Genomic DNA, 20,353 nt, shown 5'->3' with positions numbered 1-20,353 from the left:
CTAATTCTTATTAGGCAGAATGTAGCAGAAACATATCCGATAAAAAAAATAAAATAAAGGACTTTAAAAGCTACTTAATCTCGAATCATTACCTGCAAATCTTATTAACAATACATTAATTTTTGTTAATATATTTACAGTACCTATCTTATAAATGAAATTGCAGTTTGTAGGTATATAGAAATTACAGAATATTAATTGCGCTGCTTTAAAGGAAAAATATACATCTACACTAATAATGTACCTGTTATCAACAATTTTGCATGAAATCAATTTTAATTATTTTAAGCATGGTTTCCTGTTTGTTGGAAAGAATTTATTTACAGTAAAATAATACCACATTACCAGACACGAATCTAATATAACCAACATGAATTTTAAATCAATTTTTGTTGGTTGGCCAAAACATTTTTTTTTGTGTTATGTGGTTTCTTACTTAGCAATCAAATTTGCAATTTGCGTATTACGTAGGAATATAAGTATGAAAAATAAAGAAGTAATTATTTAAAAATGTGCAATAATGACAAGAAGTTAGCATAGCATTGACACATGTCATATTAAAAGATACCACGTATATTTAATGAAGTACAATAATATTCAGCTCACACCATATGAGTGTGTTTAAAGTTTCGTAAAAAACACACCAAGTAGGTAATAGTTACATTAAGACTGAACTGAACTAGTCTCGATACCAAAGGAACACACGACTGCGTGACTTGGGGGAAAAAGGCGCTGAAGAAGTGCGCCAGCCAGTGGCGTAGCCAGGATTTGTGTATGGGGGGTGTTAAGAAGCATGCCGCCCCCCCCCCCCCCCCCCCCCACCCGGTGTTAAAGCGGTGAGTCCGGGGGTCCTCCCCCGGGAAAATTTGGATTTTAAGGTGTAAAATAGTGCTATTTTATCAGTTTTCGGTACTTTAAATTTAAATATTGTAATGGTAAAATTTTTATTAATTTTAATATGAAATTTGTTTGAGTGATGAATAAGAAATTAATTAAAGATTCGGTGCTAACGGGGGGAGGGGGGTTTGAACCCCTAACACCCCCCCCCCCCCCCTGGCTACGCCCCTGGCGCCAGCACCAGAAGGCGATGGCACCTGAAGTTGTCGGGGTGGATGGGGCGCGGCCGGAAGCCCATGGTGACGCCCGCGTCCAGCTTGCTGGGTGCCACGGCCTGGCGCACCATGGCGGGCTGGCTGACGTCCACCACCTTGGGGTCCTTGCGGTACTTGTACCACCAGTACTCGAAGGCGAGCGTGATGCACGCCATGCCGATGCCCACGAAGATCACGATGAAGACGCCGCCTGAGCAGAGCAAGGGCCGAGCGGCGCGTCACGCGGTGCGAGGCGAGCGGTGGACACGGGTCGCTGCAAAGGCCTTCGGAAGACGTAGCGAACCCATGACAGTTTATGACTGAAACCAGAGAACTAAAGAATCTCGTTGATTTAGGGTGGATGTAACATCGTCGAAATGTATGATTTCGGGGAAACCGCTGATGGCGACGTACAGATCACCTTTGCGAGAGGCAGGTGATCTGACTACTCGACCAGTGCGACAAATCTGCCCCTGAAGAAACGTTAACGCAATGTAACTTGATCACCATTCCCTCTCACACTATTCGTCTCGCACCCTCACACTCGCACCCTCTCTCTCGCACCCTCCCTCTCGCACCCTCCCTCTCGCACCCTCTCTCACCCTCTCTATAGAACCCTCCCTCTAGCACCCTCCCTCTCGTACCCTCCCTCTCGCACCCCCACCCTCTCGCACCCTCCCTCTCGCACCCTCTCTCACCCTCTCTATAGAACCGTCCCTCTAGCACCCTCCTTCTCGTACCCTCCCTCTCGGACCCCCACCCTCTCGCACCCTCCCTCTCGCACCCTCCCTCTCGAACCCTCCTTCCCGCCAGTGGTGCAGAGCGCCGAGATGGCTGCTGCGCACAGGGCTGCCGGCTCACCGATGTTCTGGATGCTGATGCCGTCAGACTGGTCGTCCGACTTCTCGCAGTCCACCTTCCTCTCGGGGTTCTGGTTCCACCAGATCTCCTTCAGCTTCTCCAGCTTGCGCTTGTTGAGCAGCTGCAGGATCCTGCAGGACACGCGCAGTCGTGGCTAGGGGGGGAGGGACACGCGCAGTCGTGGCTAGGGGGGGAGGGACATTACGCACTAACATTGCAGTTCATCAATCACTCTGCAATTGAGCTCCTGTAAAAAAAAAATACTTTTGCGTTTTACTTCCATGGTTTATCAAACAACAGAGAGCACGACAAATTATAAAGCCTTAAGAGTGGCCATGTTTACATTGACATTCATGAACGAAGAAAATACATATTAGCGTAAGATAGTCACTACAGTTAGACACAGCCAGATAAGAAGTTTTGGCCAACACAGTTGATAACACATTGGTACATATCTTCAGAATTTATAGCAGGCTGGGTAATACTTTATGGCATAGTTCTTGGCCACCGCACATGAGCACGACGTCTCACTGATCATGACCACCGAGCACCCCCGACTCATAGCTGCCGAACACAACTGAAGCTGAAATGAAGTGAAATCAGGGGGTAGCGGGCCGTCTTGCTGAAATCACGTTATATTGGACAGTCACTCGGCTGCTAGAAGTCCATGCTTGGCCGTAACTTAAAGAGTTTTAGGAGATATCTACTCACGATAAAAATCGTCAAACTTGTAATACGTATTAAGAGAAGTTAGATAAGTCATATAGCATGTAATTTACAGCATGAAAATGGTAGAGAATTAACAATGACTTTGACTGAGGTAGAAGAATTTAGAATGTATTTGTGTATGTTGAGATATTTATAGGTTCACACTACAGATTAATTTTTTTTTGTTATGACCGAGTACAAATTGCTACCAGCTCTATTTACCCGAAATGAACTGGATTCGGGGAAATCCAAACGTTCCAAATGTTTGTATTTCTTTAATTCCTGCGCAGAACAACTGGTGGTGTGGTTCGAAGCGAGACTCACGCGTTATTGAACAAGTCCTTGAGGGGCGACCCTTGCTGCACGGCGATGGCGTATGGCTTCCTGGAGAACTCTTCGCCCACCATCTGCAGGTCGCAGTTGGTCAGCACCAGGTACCGGATGTCAGTGGCGTCCCCTGAAACCACGCGGTCCAACGCTGACATCTTGGGGCATCGACCCGGTGATGGGGCATCATCCACTGGATGCAGAATATCAACTGCGCTCGCAGGCCTACACCTCACTCAAGTACTTGATCAGTGACTCAAGTACTGGATCAGTGGTGGAGTACACTGTGGGAGTATCGCGTGAACACTCCACTCATCATTGACAAAGCCACTCCGATTTACAGACGCATATCATCCTGTATCATCATTAATTGCGAGGTCAGAAATAAAGTGGTTGTCCCCTTCTTGTTGGATTTAATAATATTAACTTTCATGAATAAGTAATAGTCTATGTAAAAGTTAGTGAGTAACTCTCTTGTTTTATTCATAAAATATCATTACTTTAAAAATAATCAACAGTTTTTTATTATAAAGACTCTGTCCAATGTCTATCTGCCAGGAGTTTCATATTTACCTAAGAACATTTTGAAAATTTGCGGGTTAAGGATAGTTACACACAAAATAATAATTTGTATTTAAATCAGTTTAGCGAACTTTCGGGATTTCGATGAAGTAGGCCTGAGGCGTGGTGCGAAGTGCAGTCACGGCACAGCTACTGACAGAGCCGACAGCCCGAAAGGCCACTGCAACTGCAGGCTGAGCACGTGTAGTTACCGATGAAGGCGAAGCCCTCGCTGGAGGACTTGGAAGCGAACACCCGATCCAGAGCCTCCTCCATGGTGTTGGGGAACTTGGCCTCCTTCATGGCCTGCCATATCTTGGTGTACTTGTCGCTGACGGGGTAGTCCCACACCGCCAGCTTGGCGCGCTCCACGTCCGAGAGGCTGTCGTTCAGGCTCATGTCCTTCCAGATCCTGCAGGACACGTCCACTCGTCAATCCCACCCATCCTCGCTCTCCACCGACGCGCTCATTGTTCATCGCAGTGGATCCTTCCTGATATCGGGCGCTTTTCAACTGAACATTTCTCATTACATTAACAACCATCGGTTGATTTTTTTTTTGTAATTAACTCCCAAATACACTTTTCACGCATTTTTGGAACCTACTCATTAAATAGATAAATATATGTTACAGAACTGAAATTTTTCAGCTATGCCAATTTGACTTACCATAAGTTATTTAATATCTATTAATAACGTAAAAAATTACGGTGCACAATCAATTTATCTTTATATTTTTAATTTTATTTCAGTTTTGAAAGTTTTAATTTTTAACCAAAGTGGTGAAAACTAAAATATATGTATATATATTATCTCAAATGCTGCTTTGCTAGGACGTTTTCTTTGAAACTCAATTAATGAGAATTATATTTTTATTATTATTACTAGCTTCTGTACCCGGAGTTGCCCGGACTGAACACAGGGTGAAGGGGACCTTTTTCGAAATCAGATGTAGATAGTAATTTTGTTCTTAATTTGAATGTCAAGTGTGCAAAATTATTTATATCAATTTCAGATCCCGACAGACGTTGTTCTGCCAGTGTATAGTTATTTACCTGTATATATCTAAAAATTGGTGGTCTGTATGTAATCTAGACTCTATAAAGCACAATAGAAAAAAGCTGAAAAATAAGAGATTACTAATATTGAAAAGATTTCATTATCTAGCTCAGTTTTTTTCAATCTTTTTGATTTCGCGACCCCTTTACAAGTTGAAAAATTCCGGCGACCCCTTTGTGTCATAGAAAGACAAAGAAATTATTTAATTAAAAGACTACGTTAATGGTATTTTCTATTTTGGTACAATCATCTATTATTCGGATCTACACTCTGCAGGAAGCCGCGAGAGTTTTGAAAGTAAGTACGAGGTAAGTTGGTAAGGCTACGTGCGACTTAACTTGGACGCCAACTCGCGCGGGCCAAACTGCGTCGGCGACGGCCACGTTGACACGCCGCATTGTCGTTGCGGTGACAGGAAGCGACCCGCGCGCGCCACCCGCCGCCGCCCGCAATGTTCTTTTGTTTCAACTCTCATCTCACCCAGTTAAGCGTAGTCACCGATGAGTACGGACGTCATTCTTTTGTTTTTCACTTGCTCGGCGCGTTTGTAAAATGGATAAGTATCTCAAAATATCGCAACCTTCAACATCTGGTACGAGTGTCAATAGCGGTGGTGGTGAAACAAACCCAAAAAAAAAAATAGACATTACGATGACAGTTATTTGAAATACGGGTTCACAGTCATAAATAATAAACCTCAATGTGTAATTTGCGGCGATGTTTTATCACGTGAGAGTATGAAACCGTCAAAGCTTATGCGGCATCTCACAACCAAGCATAAAAAATAAGCTGATAAGCCGTTGGATTTCTTTGAATGAAAGTTGAAAGCTCTTAGTCAGCAGCAAAATACTATGATTCAGGTAATACACGTTTCCCTAGTCTCCACAAAGTGTTGTTAAGACCCTCAAAACGCTGTTAGAACCTTGCCTTTTTCTTTCAGCCGGCGACCCCCCGAGTAAGGCTTCGCGACCCCCCTCGGGGTCGCGACCCACAGATTGAAAAACACTGATCTAGGTAATGCTCGTCATGCATTGCAATGCCCCATTCATTTTTGTTTTGTAATACTAATGTTTGAAGTAGTTACACATATACAAATCATCTATCCATCTCTCTAAATATATATTTATCTCTATCTACATCTATATATATCTATGTATCTCTCTATCTATTTATCGTTTATATCTACGTACATACATATATACCTCCCACTATCTCTATCTCTTCTATATATAAATCTCTATATAGCTCTATACATCTATATATATCTTTATCTAACCCACTTCATTCTCTATACCTTGCTCTATCTCAACTTATCTCTCTGTCTCTCTCTATCTCACTATATATATATATATCACTCCATTTCTGTCTCTCTTTATATTTAAATAAATTGTGTCATGCGTGCGCACTTATACAACAAAAACAGACGAAGTGCCGCTATATAATATTAAATAAACGCTTTTTTTTAAACGATTCGTGCTTCAACTATTTCAAAATAGTTATACCGTCTCAGAAACCTCCACGGGCATAAACATAACAAAAACACACTAAGTGCCGCTATATAATATGAAATAAACAAATTTTTCGGAACGATTCATGCTCCAACTATTTCAAAAAGTTATAGCGTCTCAGAAACCTTCACGGGCATGCGCATAACAACTCACCAAAATTTCATCGCAATCGGATGAATGGTATAGGAACGCATACGGCACAAACAAACGAAAACTAAAGACATGACAAACGCATCAAACGATGATGCGTTTAAAATTCAAGGCAACTCTATCTATTGACAAAGTTAAGAACAAAACTGTTTAGCGCCTTTATTTTGCTAGCCGCTGCGAGCTCCTCTAAGCGGGCTGGTCTCACCAAGGAGAAAAATATGAATTTGCCAGACCTTAATATGTGTATGATCGTGTGGCAGACATAGATAAATGGCACTCACTCACTATTTGTATGACTATTACCTATGATTTGTTCTGTTATAAAATGAAATTATCACTTTTTCACTCCCTTGGGGTTGGAATTTCATATTAATATATGGTCTATGTGCTATTCCAGACTATAATCTATCTATGTGCCAAATTTAATCCAGATGCGTTCAGCCGTTCTGGCGTGATTGAGTAACAAACATCCATCCATCCAAACTTTCACATTTATAATATTAGTGCGTTTATTATATTTCCTGTATAATTTGCTTTACTTATTCAATGTTTGGACATTTTCAATTTTTTTATAATTTTGACACTTAATTATTGTTAATTTTTTCAGAAATTTTATAATAAAGTAGACATTAATTAATACTTATCCATATTTAGGTGAATAATATTAAACCATGGTTCTTAATTAACTAACATGAGAAAAAAGTGAACTTAGGATATTAAATTTAATGTGCTTTTAAAAAAACATGAACTAAGCCTTTTAAATTTAAAGTGCTTAAAATCTGGAAGATGGTACCCTTTTGGTTTAATAATAAATTGCATTTTAGAAATATATATGAGTTTACCATCAGTTTTATATAAAACCCCACAAAAATTGTTTAATGATATTAAAATTAGCATAAATATGCTTCACGATATGAATACTAGAGTGAATAATTCTTGATTAATATTATTTTTAATATTTACATTCCCATATGTCTCGTCAGCTAGGTTATTGGACACGAGACGTGCAAAAAACATCAGGGTGTAGGGGAAAGCATTTTATGAGAAAACATATCTGCAGTTGCTGCCTTTTTTTTTTTTCGGAGAAACAATGGAAAACCACAGTGTTCAGGGCAACTGGCCCACGATTCGAAAGCGAGAGTCCTTTCTAATAAGAGAAAATTCAAACAATTACTTAACGCCGTAAGGTTTGGTAGAGTTTTACGTCGCAAGGTCATTAACAGAATAATAAGTCTTCGGGATCTCTAAGATTGCAGTCGGCTCCAAACCACTTGGATGCCATTCAGTGCTCATGATGGTATCGAACCACATGAGCACGGTGCGTCATCGATCACGGCCAAATTTATTTGGAATGAATGGGCTTAACGAGTCGCTGATTTGTTTTCTTTTTTTTTCCTAACCTAACTAAAACTAAGTGTATTTTGGAGGGGTCCGGGTTAGGGAGGGATCTAGGTGCGTCTCAGGCCGAAGCCTATACGCCTAGTCATGCTGGGATTAGCCATGCAGGGAGAGGGTCGCATGCATCATGTGCTAGGAGGGGATTGGCCAGCCATGGCAGCGATTGGCGCCATGAATAACTCCCCTCACTATTAAATCTAGACTATAACTAGAGATAGGTTGGGCCCAGGTAAAACCTGCATAGACACAGGGAAAACCCTGGGCACATTCATGCGGGATGATAATTGGCATGCATTACGTGTAGGAATTTACAGGAGACTGAGGATGGTCTGGATGAAGTGTTGGACAGAGTAGAAAAAGAGTCTACCATGCGGGGGTTGGGCACTTGGACTCGTGGTCCGCTTTGCTAATTGTCCAGTACTAGATTTAGTGACCAGGGACGCAAGCGCCCCTGGTGGTGAGTGGTTGCACTGACCACTCACTCCGCCGCCCCTCGAGGCACTTGAACCGAAGGTGAGGGAGGATCATTGAGTGGTTGTGGAGGTGCGTGCGAGGACTCACTCGTAGAATCTGTTCTCGATGTCGGCCATGCGCTGGAAGTATGTCATGGCGGAGGAGCCGTTGAGCGGCGCGTACTGGATCTTGTACTGCTTGGAGAGGTCCTCCAGGGACTCCACGGGCGTGTCCAGACGCGACACGGTGAGGAAGGCAGCCAGGTTGGCAGTGTAGGACGCGATGATGATGAAGCCGAACAGCCACCAGGTGGCGGCCACCAGGCGCCCGGACAGGTTCTTGGGCGCCTCACCACCCCCCTGAGGACACACACAGGCCTAGCTGACCACACACTGTTCTGCAGAGTCGATTACTGCCGCAGGCCTGGCGAGTCTTCGCAACTAAAACAACATTTCTTGTGCTACTTTATTCCTCTTTATTTGTTTTGTTTAGGGTTTTATGTTGTTTTTTTCTTAACTGATGTTACCAAGCTACTTCTGAAATAAACTCACCGTTCATGAGTATTCAAATTTCTTCTTAGTGTCATGTAAAACAAATAAACTTTAACTTCGAAACTTTAAATTCGAAACGATCATCGAATTTACTTTGTCGCATAGAGGAATACAGTTATTCAAAAACACATTTTTGCACACTTGTACGGAAGATTTTTGAATGGCCTGCCATAAGCAGTAGAGTCAGTGACCCATCTTAAAACCCAGCTGAAGAAACAAGAGAGAGGATTTCTCGCAAAGCATGCTAATGTGAACACATTTGTGGTAGTGGTGGTCCCATGCCACTCTCGTCTCTAACCTGCTTCTTTTCTACCAAACTATATTCCAAGAATTGTTTGGACTAGGACAAATACGAGAGGGCCCCAGGTAATGAGTGGCTGGTCGTGTTTATGGTGTCATGTTTATTATTCCACACTTTTCTCGCCCTGGTGGGAGGAGCCAGAGATAACGGGGGTGGAACCCACCTGAGGCGTCAGTGATGTCATGCAGAACCAGAGGCACTCCTTCAAGTTGAACTCCCTTTTCTCGTCGTCATCCTTATACTTCTCGCGGTTGTTCTGGTAGCTGTATGGGCTCCATCGGTCGAACACCCACATCAGAAAACTAAACACACACCACATTGGAATCATTTTGTGTGCTTGAACAATGAAAAATAGGTTCAGCCACGAGAGACCAGTCGACAAGGCTGCATTGCTATAGGAATAAGAAACCCTTTCTCATGTAGGGCCTATACCATGATGAGGAAGCTAATTAAGTTCACCTGGGTTTAACTTCTGGTGGATCTTCAATCTGGTCATCTACAAGTAGGGAACAAGATGGTATTTGCTGTGAGCTGATGGATTTCCTCAAAGCAATCTTCTCACCACTCTCAATCCAATGCTGAGTCATGCCCATATCATGACACCCCAAACATTATACATATTGAACTGGATCATTAGGAAATGTGGGCCAGAGTTTGGCTTGGAGTTGACTCTTCAGACTCATCGCTGAGCCCTTGGCTGTAAGCCAGTATTTCATGTAGACAGTGAGGCAGATACTGCAGTGGTTTGAGGTATAACGACATTCCTATTCCATATTCTGCCTTCATTATGTCGTTTCTTTTCATTTTCCTCATCTTACCTCAGCTATTATTTTGGCTTGATGGGTAAAACAGCTATACATATAAGGTAGGTAGCTCTAGTCTATCTGAGATATTATATGATGACCTTTCATCAGTGGGGATCATAATATTAGTGTTAATAATTGACAAACATACTAGCAGAATATATGTGCAGGTTTCTTTTACTGGCCCATCAGTGCTAAAATATGCCCCACATTAATACGAGTCAGTTAGCTAATACTTAGGTTTTAAGATTGTTCATTCACATTAGCCGATATTGGCAAGGAAATAACTTTCAATATGAGGAGCAGATTAGTTCTCAAGTGTACAGGCTAACTATTGGGTGAAAATAAAGTACAGCCTTCAGCTTCACTTACCAACAAGACACACTGACATACCTGGTGAAGAAGTATGCGGCGAGGATGCAGAGCCACACATCTTTCTCAAGCACAGTGAGGAACTTGAAGAGCGATGTAGGTGCTTTGGGTTTCTTCATGAGCACTGTGATACCCACCAGGTCGTAGTAGGGCACCGTGAAGTCGATCACGTTCTCGCGCTCCGCCATCACCGCCAGCGAGCCCAGTGCGATGTCCGCCCTCTGATCACAAGGGCACGTCCATTGTCGTCACAATCCACTGTTAGGGGTTTAAATCCTTGGTCATTCACAGGATAGCTTAAGGCAACAAGTCATTCGAGATGGGATGCTCGTACGATATGAGTCACACAATTTATTATATAGAGCCTCCTCACCACAAACACTTATAATTATTAGTGTACATGGTGTCAAAACCCATCAATTTAATTCCTAGGTGGTGGCTGGTAGTTCTTCTCCATTCTTGAAGGTTTGTACTCATTTTTAAATTGGTACTAATTGAATCGTATGGATTGGTTATGTGGCCACCATCCATGCTACACGCTGATATGGTAGTGTGACCTCCGTGACAGGCATTGAATGAGCACAAGGATGATTCATAATATAATTACTTATGTAAGCATCTACCCGAATACTAAGTAACTGCATGAAGAGAAAACTACAAGAATACATTTCATATTCAATGGGATCGTAATTCCTGTCATTGCATTAGATTCAAAATCTGGACTACGTTTGAGTTACTTGGATTAATTCTGGCTACCAGGATGAATAATCACTTTGCAAACAGACCCAGTGTTCGACTTTTTTATGATGGGATATCTTAGAGAGTAATTCATGAATATCGCTACACATTAATAAACGTACATCTGGTTTTGTATTTTCATTGACTGCGTAGTAGGTGCGGAAATCTGAACGAACCTTTTCTGAACTACTTTATCACACATAGGCGGAAGATTAGGAAGTGGTAGCGGTGAAATATGTTTTGAGGTAGCTAAATGTTAGTTTGATTCAAATTGAACTTACTGTAAAGTTACTTTTGTGATTTTGTTTACTTTGCATTAAAATTTTATAAAATAATCATGAAATACTTTTTCTCTGTTTATATATTTTTATTAACCATGTAACTTTAATAAATATCTGTTAAATGTCACGTTGACAATGAGGTCATTAGAGACGGCGTTATGAAACACTAGCCATAGAAATTGTGGAAGAATCGGCCATAGAATACTTACTTGGAGTAGGTTCTGGGAACTGTGGAAATCCGACATCAAGTTGAATGTGCTGGGAATCGAACCCAGGTTCTCCCAAACGTGAGCCCATCATCTCACTCGGTGACGTGGACAACGGCGAGTAAGAGTAGCACACCAACATTTGGTACTATTAGCAAAGTCTTGCTTCCAGCTTACAGACTATTTCACCTGAGAGCGTGACTAATGCTGCAAGCGCGTCTCATTCCCTCTCAGCTCATACATCTCAGATTGCCGGTGTATGATCCTCACAACTACTGTCTCTGCAGAACAATTCCAGGGGGAGGGGATCGCTACTCACTGCGTCCAGTAAGAGTGCTTCTATGAAGGCGCCTTCTTTGGCACCTGCGGTCTCCTAAGCTTCCCAGAGCTGACTAAGTGAAGCTCTGTAAGCCTCAAACTTGCCATGGAGTACAATGGCACCCCTTAAAATGATAGGTTCCTCACAGGGTTTTGCAGAGGTTTTTTGAACTGAATCATTAGCTCGGTCATTGAATTTATTCATGAAGAGATCGTACAGCTTGTGTTGCGAATAAAGATTGTTATAGCTAAAAAAATTTCTTCCTTAAATCATACCAAACGATTCTTTTTTTACAGCCAAACATATAATTTGAACGATTTCTTCAGTTGACAACTTGTGGGGGAAATTAAATCTGCGATTGCAGTACCATCTACAATCTCGTTAGCACAGATTACACCTGAAAGAACCCTGGGTATGCGCACCTTCTCGATCAGCTCCTTTATCATGCCGTCCCACTGGCCCTTCTCGTTCATGTTGCCCATCTTGCCGTCAGGCGCCTCAAAGATCTCGTACTCGAACTCCGTGATGTTGCGGATCTCGTTGATCAGGTCGACGCAGTAGCCCTTGAACTTGGGTCGCCCTTTCTCGTCCACGCCGTCCTTTATGATGAACGGCTTTTGCTGCGCGAAACCAAGGGTACAGCCGTCTCTCTCATGTGCCACACCGACAAAATGATATCATTGTAAAGCAAATCTGTTTTCTAGAAATTCGTAGTTTTTTTAATTACAGCAATGTCGTTTAATTTTGACAGAGAAATGAAATATTATGGTTCGTATTTTCATACAAATTAGTTAAAATAGGTGATTTGGCTGTGTGGATGTTCACATAAGCATCCACGTGGACATGGGATGAAAGAATGTCTCCAATGCTAGTTTTTAATATTTTTTAATGAGAGGATAAACCATAATTTGGTGGTAATGTGCATCCAAGAAATTTCTGCAATTGTGGAAAAATTTAAGGTTTTGCCATGGAGGCAAAAAGGGTCTCGTATCATATTCATCTAACCTGGCCATTAACACCCTAACCAAGAAACTACAGTTACCTAAGTCAGAAAAATTGATGTTTGGCAATTTCCTTAATTATTACCTCAAGCCCACTTGCTAGAAAATTATTTATATTTTCACAGTTAAGCTTGGAATAAAACAGGATTTTGCAATGCTTTCACTGAAAGAACATAATAATTATAGGAGAAGCTAGACATTAAATAGTAGTTAAGTCTTCTTCTACACCACTCGTCGTTGCTGATATGCAAAAATTATTATTCCCAAATGTAAAATATATTTATTAAATTGTACAGATGAGTTATTACTAAAAATATGATTTGTTCACAAATCATTCTGTTAGTATTATGTAAATAAAACCGTTAAACAGTAAACACAATGGGAGCATCAAACAGTAAACATTATTGGGAAGAGGTTATTGCCCACCTCCACCGTCACGATTCGATAGAAGGTGATGGCCGTCATGTTGCTGAGGATACTTTCATCCGAGATCTGCAGAGGCTCGTCGAAGCCAGCCTTCCACGTGCCCACCTCCTCGGACTTCTCCAGCTTGCTGTTCACGATGTTAGCCCGTGTCATCTTCAGCGTGAACTCCATGTAGCTGAGGCCATTCTTCTCGAGGCGAATCGGGGCATAGGATGGCTCCTGCTTCACCTGCGACCACCACGGCACATTTCATTTCCAGACGACTAACTTCTTTGCAGAGGAGTCAAAGAAACTGGTGCAGCATTAAGAAAGGTGTTTGGAACTGAATGGCGATTATGTCAAAATGTTAAGTAGATATGCAGTAGACATGCAGTAGACCTAAATTACAATTGCAAATAAAAGTTTTTTTTCAAATGTTTATTTTTATAATTACAGAAAAACCTATTGGTCCTTTTCAGAACTGAAAACCAAGAAATATAGTGACATGAACTGATTGTAGCACAAATTAATCACATCTATACTACTGTCAAAATTATCAATTCAACTTGTGACATTTACAAGAATATTTTTTATTGTTATGGACAATACATTCATGTCAATACTATCCTGAAAATAGCAGTAAAATCAATGACCTCCATAGCACAGTTCTTATCAAGCTGTATAATTTTTACTGTGTGATTTTTACTTGAATGTTTTATGGATGTGATCACATTCTCCTTTATTGTTTAATCAATGCAAAACCAAAATCCTGTGAAAGAGAGAAGCAGGATTGGGCAGTCAACAACTGATGTAGCAAGCAAGAAGCGAACAAGAAGGACCCAGAAGATCGAGTTACCTCTTTCAGGGCCTCCATGAGTCCTAGATTAGTCCTGGTGGGCGCTGTCTCCTCCGTGTACTCGTCGCAAGTCACATATTTAATGTCTGTGGGAAATGTTCCCGCCTCCACCATGCTCCTGAAAACACAATTATTCGCTCTTAACCATGCTCTTCTACCTCATGAATTTGCACTAACCATGCTCTGCTACCACATGCATTCATACTAAACACACTCTGCTACCACATGCAGTAGCACTGACCATCCTCTGCTACCACATGCATTAGCACTGTCCATGCTCTGCTACACATGCCTTTGCACTGGCCATGCTCTGATAACAAATTTATTCGCGCTGACCATGCTCTGCTACATACAGTAGCACTGACCATGATCTGCCACCAAACTGGTGAAGTATAAACAAGTGAAGAAACACACAAAAAGTAAACAAATACATAACAAAGCTAGAGGTAGTATATACATGACTGGAAGTGCCCCATACAAGAAACTTAATATGTAAGTGTATTGGTACGATTATACATGTAATGATGGAAAATATTTTTAGCTGCGCAATAACAAATTTTTATAGAGTGACTGTTAAGTAGACAGCAGACGGGTGTGCTCAGATGCACTGGCCAACACATCTCAAGTTGTCCCTGAGTGCACCTGCTGGCGAGTGCCAGCGCTGCTTACTTTATGGCATTGAGCGCGTTCACGGCGAAGTCGAAGTAGAAGGCGGAGGTGATCTCGGGCTTCTCGTCCAGGCCAAACTCGTTCTTGAGCTGCTGCACGCGGTCCTTGTACTCGGCGTCCGGCTCTGGCTGCAGGAACAGGATGTTGGCATCCGAGCAGCTGCACTTCAGGTTGCCCGACTCCTACACACACATGACGAACACAGATATAGTGGCGGAAAACTAAAACAAAATATACCTACAACAGAGACAGCGTCATTTCCTCAATGTTAATCGTCTGTCACAGGAGAATAAGACTAAACATGTTTGGTTTATATTATCTTCGATATATGTCAGTAATCACAGCCCATTATATATATATATATGTTTATGAGTAAGTATTAACATTTTAAAAATGAAAATATAACACTAACGAATATTATCTATTAAAAAAAAACAAATGGTTTTAAAACAACATTTTTATCAATTCATGTTTGTGCCCACAATTAAATATGTTTATTATTTTGTAAATTCTATACATAGTTATATACCATCCAAATATGCAGTACCATCAAAATAATTTATAGTTTTTAGTTTATACAAACAGTTAGTCATGTTACTGAAGCTATATTCAAATAATCAACTTATTTCCACTAATATTACAGGATATAAGTTAAACTTAGGCTATCATAAGTTCATCCACACTTCAAGATTCCTCTTAGGTGTATTTATTCTAATGCCATGGCAACTTTTCGTGAATGTTACAAACAGCTCATTCTTAGTATTAATTATAATTGTACAGTTAGGGGCCTTACCATTTCAAAATATGAAAATCTAAATTTTTTAAAAAAAAATTTTCTCCAGAAAAATGACATAATGGCTTGTAACTATATTCAACCAGGCGGCAGCGACATATCACCTCGATAATTCCTGTTTCTAGAAACCATTCTTTCTTAGAAATTAAATCGCATATGGCTCCGCAAGATCTCGGGATTAAGATTTTCTCGATCATTTTTGGGATATCTGCGGTTAGTAACAGAGCTAACACAGTCAAAAATCCTTCTGTGTGGTATTTTGTTGAGCATTTGCAGGCTCTATGAGTTCCCCCAAGCAGGAAGAGTGGTTAAATACCGCCACTTAGAAACCAAACTAAATATAACTCGCTGGAGAAAATCTTCACCTGAGATAATGTTCATTCCAGCGAAATTCTTAAATTTCCATTGTACTCCTGGGCTGAAGATGTGGTGCGAATACAAGCTTACCTTTTTTATTGCTAAATTGTTTTCTTGAAATGTAAGCCTTGGTCTTGAGGCCCTAGGTGCCTGAGTGTCATGGAGTAAAAAACTCACCCTTTCGTCCAGCCAATGGTGCCCTAATTTTTAGTGAATCAAAAACCGCTCTTACAATTTCTCAGTAGTCAGAAGAACATGTGCATATCACTCTTTTAATAAAGCGAGTCATGTCACAGGGTGAATGTTGACTTACCAGCGTGATGGCGTGCCAAGCGAAGTGCGTGGCGAAGAACTTGTTAATGTTGGCGAAGTCGAGCACCGTCTTGATGGTGCTGAGGCGGCCGATGACGAAGAAGTTGAAGAGGTCGAGGCCTCGCAGCTTGGCGAGCTGCTCCTTGATGCCCAGGTTCTCCCCTGCCTTCACGATCACGTGACGCGTTGGCATGTTCTGCAGCAGCGACTTGTACTTGTGGTCCATCACTGCGGGCAGCGACCACCTGACTCGTACACGCTCTGCGCTATGTCCGCGAGGCACCCCGTTGACAAGTACTTGCATGCCTAACTCTGCAATTTTGAAACAACGAGGGCCCTGGAACCAGCACAGCCACTAGCTGACACAACTCACAAAACCCAACTGTGGCACTGGTGAGCACTCCTCGGTGACTTCCCGGCTCGCCTCTCCTCTGAGAGAACCAGCGAACCACGGGAGGAGCTACTCGCGTCTATCCTGCACCTCCCGGGCAGTGCCGGAGCTGTGGTGCTATCGGCTGCAGTACTTTACCTACGCTGAGACTCCAACCACTCTTGAAAGTCTGCTTTATAAATACTCTGTGATCTCCCACCATGTGGCAAAACTAACATTGCGATGTATGTGGCGGTCACAGTAACGTGTGGCACATTTGCCAAATGAGTTTCAACTGGTTTCCTCCTGTGCCAGATCTCACATAAGTGTAGTACATACAATTTTAATGACCACTAAAATACATATTAGCTATTTTCGAGATAGCATGGAATGAAACTGCATCTGTGCAAGTGTCCGAGGCGACACTAGCAGCCGCCAAGTCGCTCTGAGCCTGCTGGTGGCGGTGGTGCCCTCACCGATGGAGTCGTCGAAAAGCACGGCGGCGTTGGAGATGTTCTGCGTGTAGGCGATGCTGCGGATGACCTCCGGGAGCATGTCGGCCGGCGGCATGATCTGCACCAGGTACTTCTCCTTCTCCTCGTCCAGGTTGCGCCACTGTCTGCACGGACACGTCCACGCGTCACACACCACAGATTCGCCACCCGAGAACCTGTCTGCTGCCAATCTCCTGCTCCCGTCACACGCACAGTGTTCGGGCACGTAATCGATATTTGCTGCTGCAGATGTAATATCAGCACAACTTGACTATCATGAAATCTTATACCTTGTAGAGCCTTACAATTAGCATTGTTAAGTGGTGATTAGTTACTTTTAAAAATCGGTATTGGTTGAGTATACATTACTGAAGAAATTGTGTTGTTTTTTTTCGTGGCTATTAATGTTAGATTCCTACTTCCACTTGCTTTTTCTCCATAAAATGCCACAATGATTGTCACTTTAATTATTTTGTAAATTCAACATAAATGCCATTTTTAAGTAATCCATGGAAAATTAACTCTCAGTGAAAGTTAAAAATGTGTCTATATTAACATACATGTGTGTCTATATATATATATATATATATATATGTGTGTGTGTGTGTATGTATATATATATACTGATGGAAGCAATCATAAATCGGTGTTTGGTTACACCTTTCAGTTCCTGCTCCGAGGCCGGCTTCATAAAACACATTTTCACCGCCACTTGGTATTTTATATTTTGCCTAAATTAAACAAATTTTAAGCCTATTGATTTAAGGCCAAATATTTTCAAGCTACTTCAATGAACTAAAAATATTTTAGACCGAGTGTACCTTAAAGCCAAACAATTCGATGCCAAGTGACTGAAAGTGAAATGACTGGTGAGCAACAGCGCGAAGAGCGTGTCAGGGCAGCCGGGCCAGAGGTAGCCTACCTGAGGTCGCCCTCCTGGCCGTGCGACGCCGACAGCGTGGGCAGCGCCAGCGCATACGTGAAGGACTTGAGCACCTCGGAGGGCACCCCTGAGATGGTCGTGTCCAGCACCAGGTGCGGCGGCCGCGACGCCTCCAGCGAGTCGTTGTACACCTTGCACACTGCGCACACACGCGGCCAGCTCTGTCCGCCATCAGGCAGAACGCACTCATGGTGACTGCACCCTTGCACTCCTGGTGATTACACCTTGCACTTCTGGTGTCTACACCATGCAATCCTGATGACTACACAATGTACTCCTGGTATCTACACCATGAACTCCTGATGACTACACCATGCAATCCTGATGACTACACCTGGCACTCCTGGTGTCTACACCATGCACTTCTGATGACTACACAATGTACTCCTTTGACTACACCATGAACTCCTGGTGACTACACCTTGCACTCCTGATGACTACACCTGGCACTCCTGGTGACTACACCATGAACTCCTGGTGACTACACCTTGCACTCCTGATGACTACACCTGGCACTCCTGGTGTCTACACCTTGCACTCCTGGTGTCTACACCATCACTCCTGGTGACTACACCTTGCACTCCTGATGACTACACCTTGCACTCCTGGTGTCTACACCATGCACTCCTGATGACTACACCATTCACTCTTCATTACTACACCACGCATGTCTGCCACGGAATGTTAGTACCCGTCCTAGCATTTTTTTTTAGCAAATACAAATAAACATACAGCTATAAAAATCGAAAGCATACAATGCTTTTTTTTAAATAAAGCAAACCATTTATTTATTTGTTGGTAATTTTTCTTTAAAATATTTTTACTGTTAGTTTCAAGTAATTTTATAATTATTTGCAGCTATTCAGAAAAGTGTCTCAGTATCTGTATTGATTGCAATACTTTTGTGTGGTTATTAAATGAAAATTAATAATTTTCCGTGTTCCGATCGAAATAAAAATACACCACTGCACATGAACAAATAAGGGAGTCAGAAAACAATACAAATCACTTTTAGGTAAAAAAAATAATAATAATAATAATTGACCATAAATATCCCATTGTTATTTAAGTTCATTCGTAGGACTCCAAGTTATGTGACTGCCATAATTTTCGTGGCTAGTAGTTGTTTTTATTATGTGGGGTGAATATAAGTGGTATTTTCTTTTATCGTTCACTTATTCCACTAAAACTAGGCAGTGAAACATGACAAATTATAATTTTGTAATAATTATTTTAAAGGTCTGAACAAATGAAAACCAATGCCTTTTTTTTTGTTACGGGCGCATTTAAGAAAGTGGCACAAGGTTATACATGCTTCAGTACTTCCGTACGCTACGTCCAGTTTTCTTTAATTTGTGTAAACTTTAAATCAAACCAACATGAGTTAGGACGGTTCAAAATGTGTTTACAATACAAACGAACGTAAACAGTGCTGAAGAACCAATGGGAAAGAGGTAAGAGTTCTTATAATGTTCTCAGGCTTTCCATGCCATTGTCTGAAGTAGCTTGGCTTCTGTGTTGCAGCCGTGTCCTTGGCGAATAACTACCCTGCGTTTCGGTCGACAATGCAGTCGCCATCATCAGGGAGCAGTTACCTACCTACCTACATACAGTAGGTATGTCGAACGAAACGTCGGTGAATTATTTAACCAAGGACACGGCTACAACCCAGAAGCCAAGCTACTCCAGGTAAGAGGTCTGTTCAGGGCAAACAGGACACTCAGCTGGATGGATCCAGTCTTCAAGCCTCTTATAACTGGGGACTGGGAAAGACCGGGTTGAGGGTGGAAGTCAGCGGGCCGAGGCAGGTCGCACAGCGGGTCTCACGTTTGTCCAGGAAGTCGTGGGCGTCCGTGCCGTTGCCGGACACGCGGTCCACGTGGAAGTCGCCGCCGGCCTTCTTCAGCTTCTCCAGCGCCGCGCCCACCGCCTTCTCGGCCGCCGAGTTGCCCTCGTCGTTCACGAACACTGCAACAGCCGCCGTCCTTGCTTGCGCTGGTGGCGCCGGGATCGAACCAGCGACATGGCGAGGCGTTTGTTCTCCAGTCATATGAGCTGGTGTGATCAGCGTTCGACCCAGGGCCGGCGCGTCCATATAGGCGACCTAGGGCGCCTAGGGCGCCAAGTAGCTGGGGGCGGCGCAGCACGACACATAACAGCTCATATAATATGTTTAACGATTATTGAAACTAGATGAAAATGGACTTTTTGTAACAGTTTGGAATGTTTATATAGATATAAGTAATTATTTAAAGTCCACGGTGACCTGTTTATGATTTGTAATAAGTAAAAAAGTAAAGAAAAAACACAAGCCTGCTTACATTTGATTGTTGACAAAATATTAGGCTTACGTGATGTATTTTGAGGCAAGGAAATTTTTTTTGGGTGTCCGTCCGGAAGGGGGTGGGGGGGCATTAAGGTTTTTCGCCTAGGGCGCCAATTTACCTTGCACCGGCCCTGGTTCGA

General features: G+C 42.3%; 1 protein-coding gene across 1 annotated transcript in view; it reads right to left on the bottom strand.

Moving 5' to 3' along the window:
* The window catches only part of LOC134541976 (ionotropic receptor 25a), a 33,423-nt gene that overhangs the window by 2,112 nt on the left and 10,958 nt on the right, over positions 1–20,353 (bottom strand). The window contains exons 3-17 of the mRNA XM_063385745.1: positions 19,715–19,855; positions 17,867–18,026; positions 16,927–17,069; positions 16,082–16,308; positions 14,619–14,800; positions 13,950–14,067; positions 13,115–13,342; positions 12,110–12,307; positions 10,165–10,364; positions 9,132–9,270; positions 8,225–8,475; positions 3,761–3,960; positions 2,985–3,117; positions 1,953–2,083; positions 1,095–1,302 (exon numbers count right to left, since the gene is read on the bottom strand). Of these exons, the coding sequence (XP_063241815.1) occupies positions 1,095–1,302; positions 1,953–2,083; positions 2,985–3,117; positions 3,761–3,960; positions 8,225–8,475; positions 9,132–9,270; positions 10,165–10,364; positions 12,110–12,307; positions 13,115–13,342; positions 13,950–14,067; positions 14,619–14,800; positions 16,082–16,308; positions 16,927–17,069; positions 17,867–18,026; positions 19,715–19,855 (2,659 nt within the window). The remainder of the gene's footprint in view (positions 1–1,094; positions 1,303–1,952; positions 2,084–2,984; positions 3,118–3,760; positions 3,961–8,224; positions 8,476–9,131; positions 9,271–10,164; positions 10,365–12,109; positions 12,308–13,114; positions 13,343–13,949; positions 14,068–14,618; positions 14,801–16,081; positions 16,309–16,926; positions 17,070–17,866; positions 18,027–19,714; positions 19,856–20,353) is intronic.

Source organism: Bacillus rossius (genome assembly GCF_032445375.1).
Source record: "Bacillus rossius redtenbacheri isolate Brsri chromosome 4 unlocalized genomic scaffold, Brsri_v3 Brsri_v3_scf4_2, whole genome shotgun sequence".
Classification (NCBI taxonomy): Eukaryota; Metazoa; Arthropoda; class Insecta; order Phasmatodea; family Bacillidae; genus Bacillus; species Bacillus rossius.
Note: the sequence above shows the minus strand (reverse complement) of the source record. Positions and strands in the feature narration are given on the sequence as shown.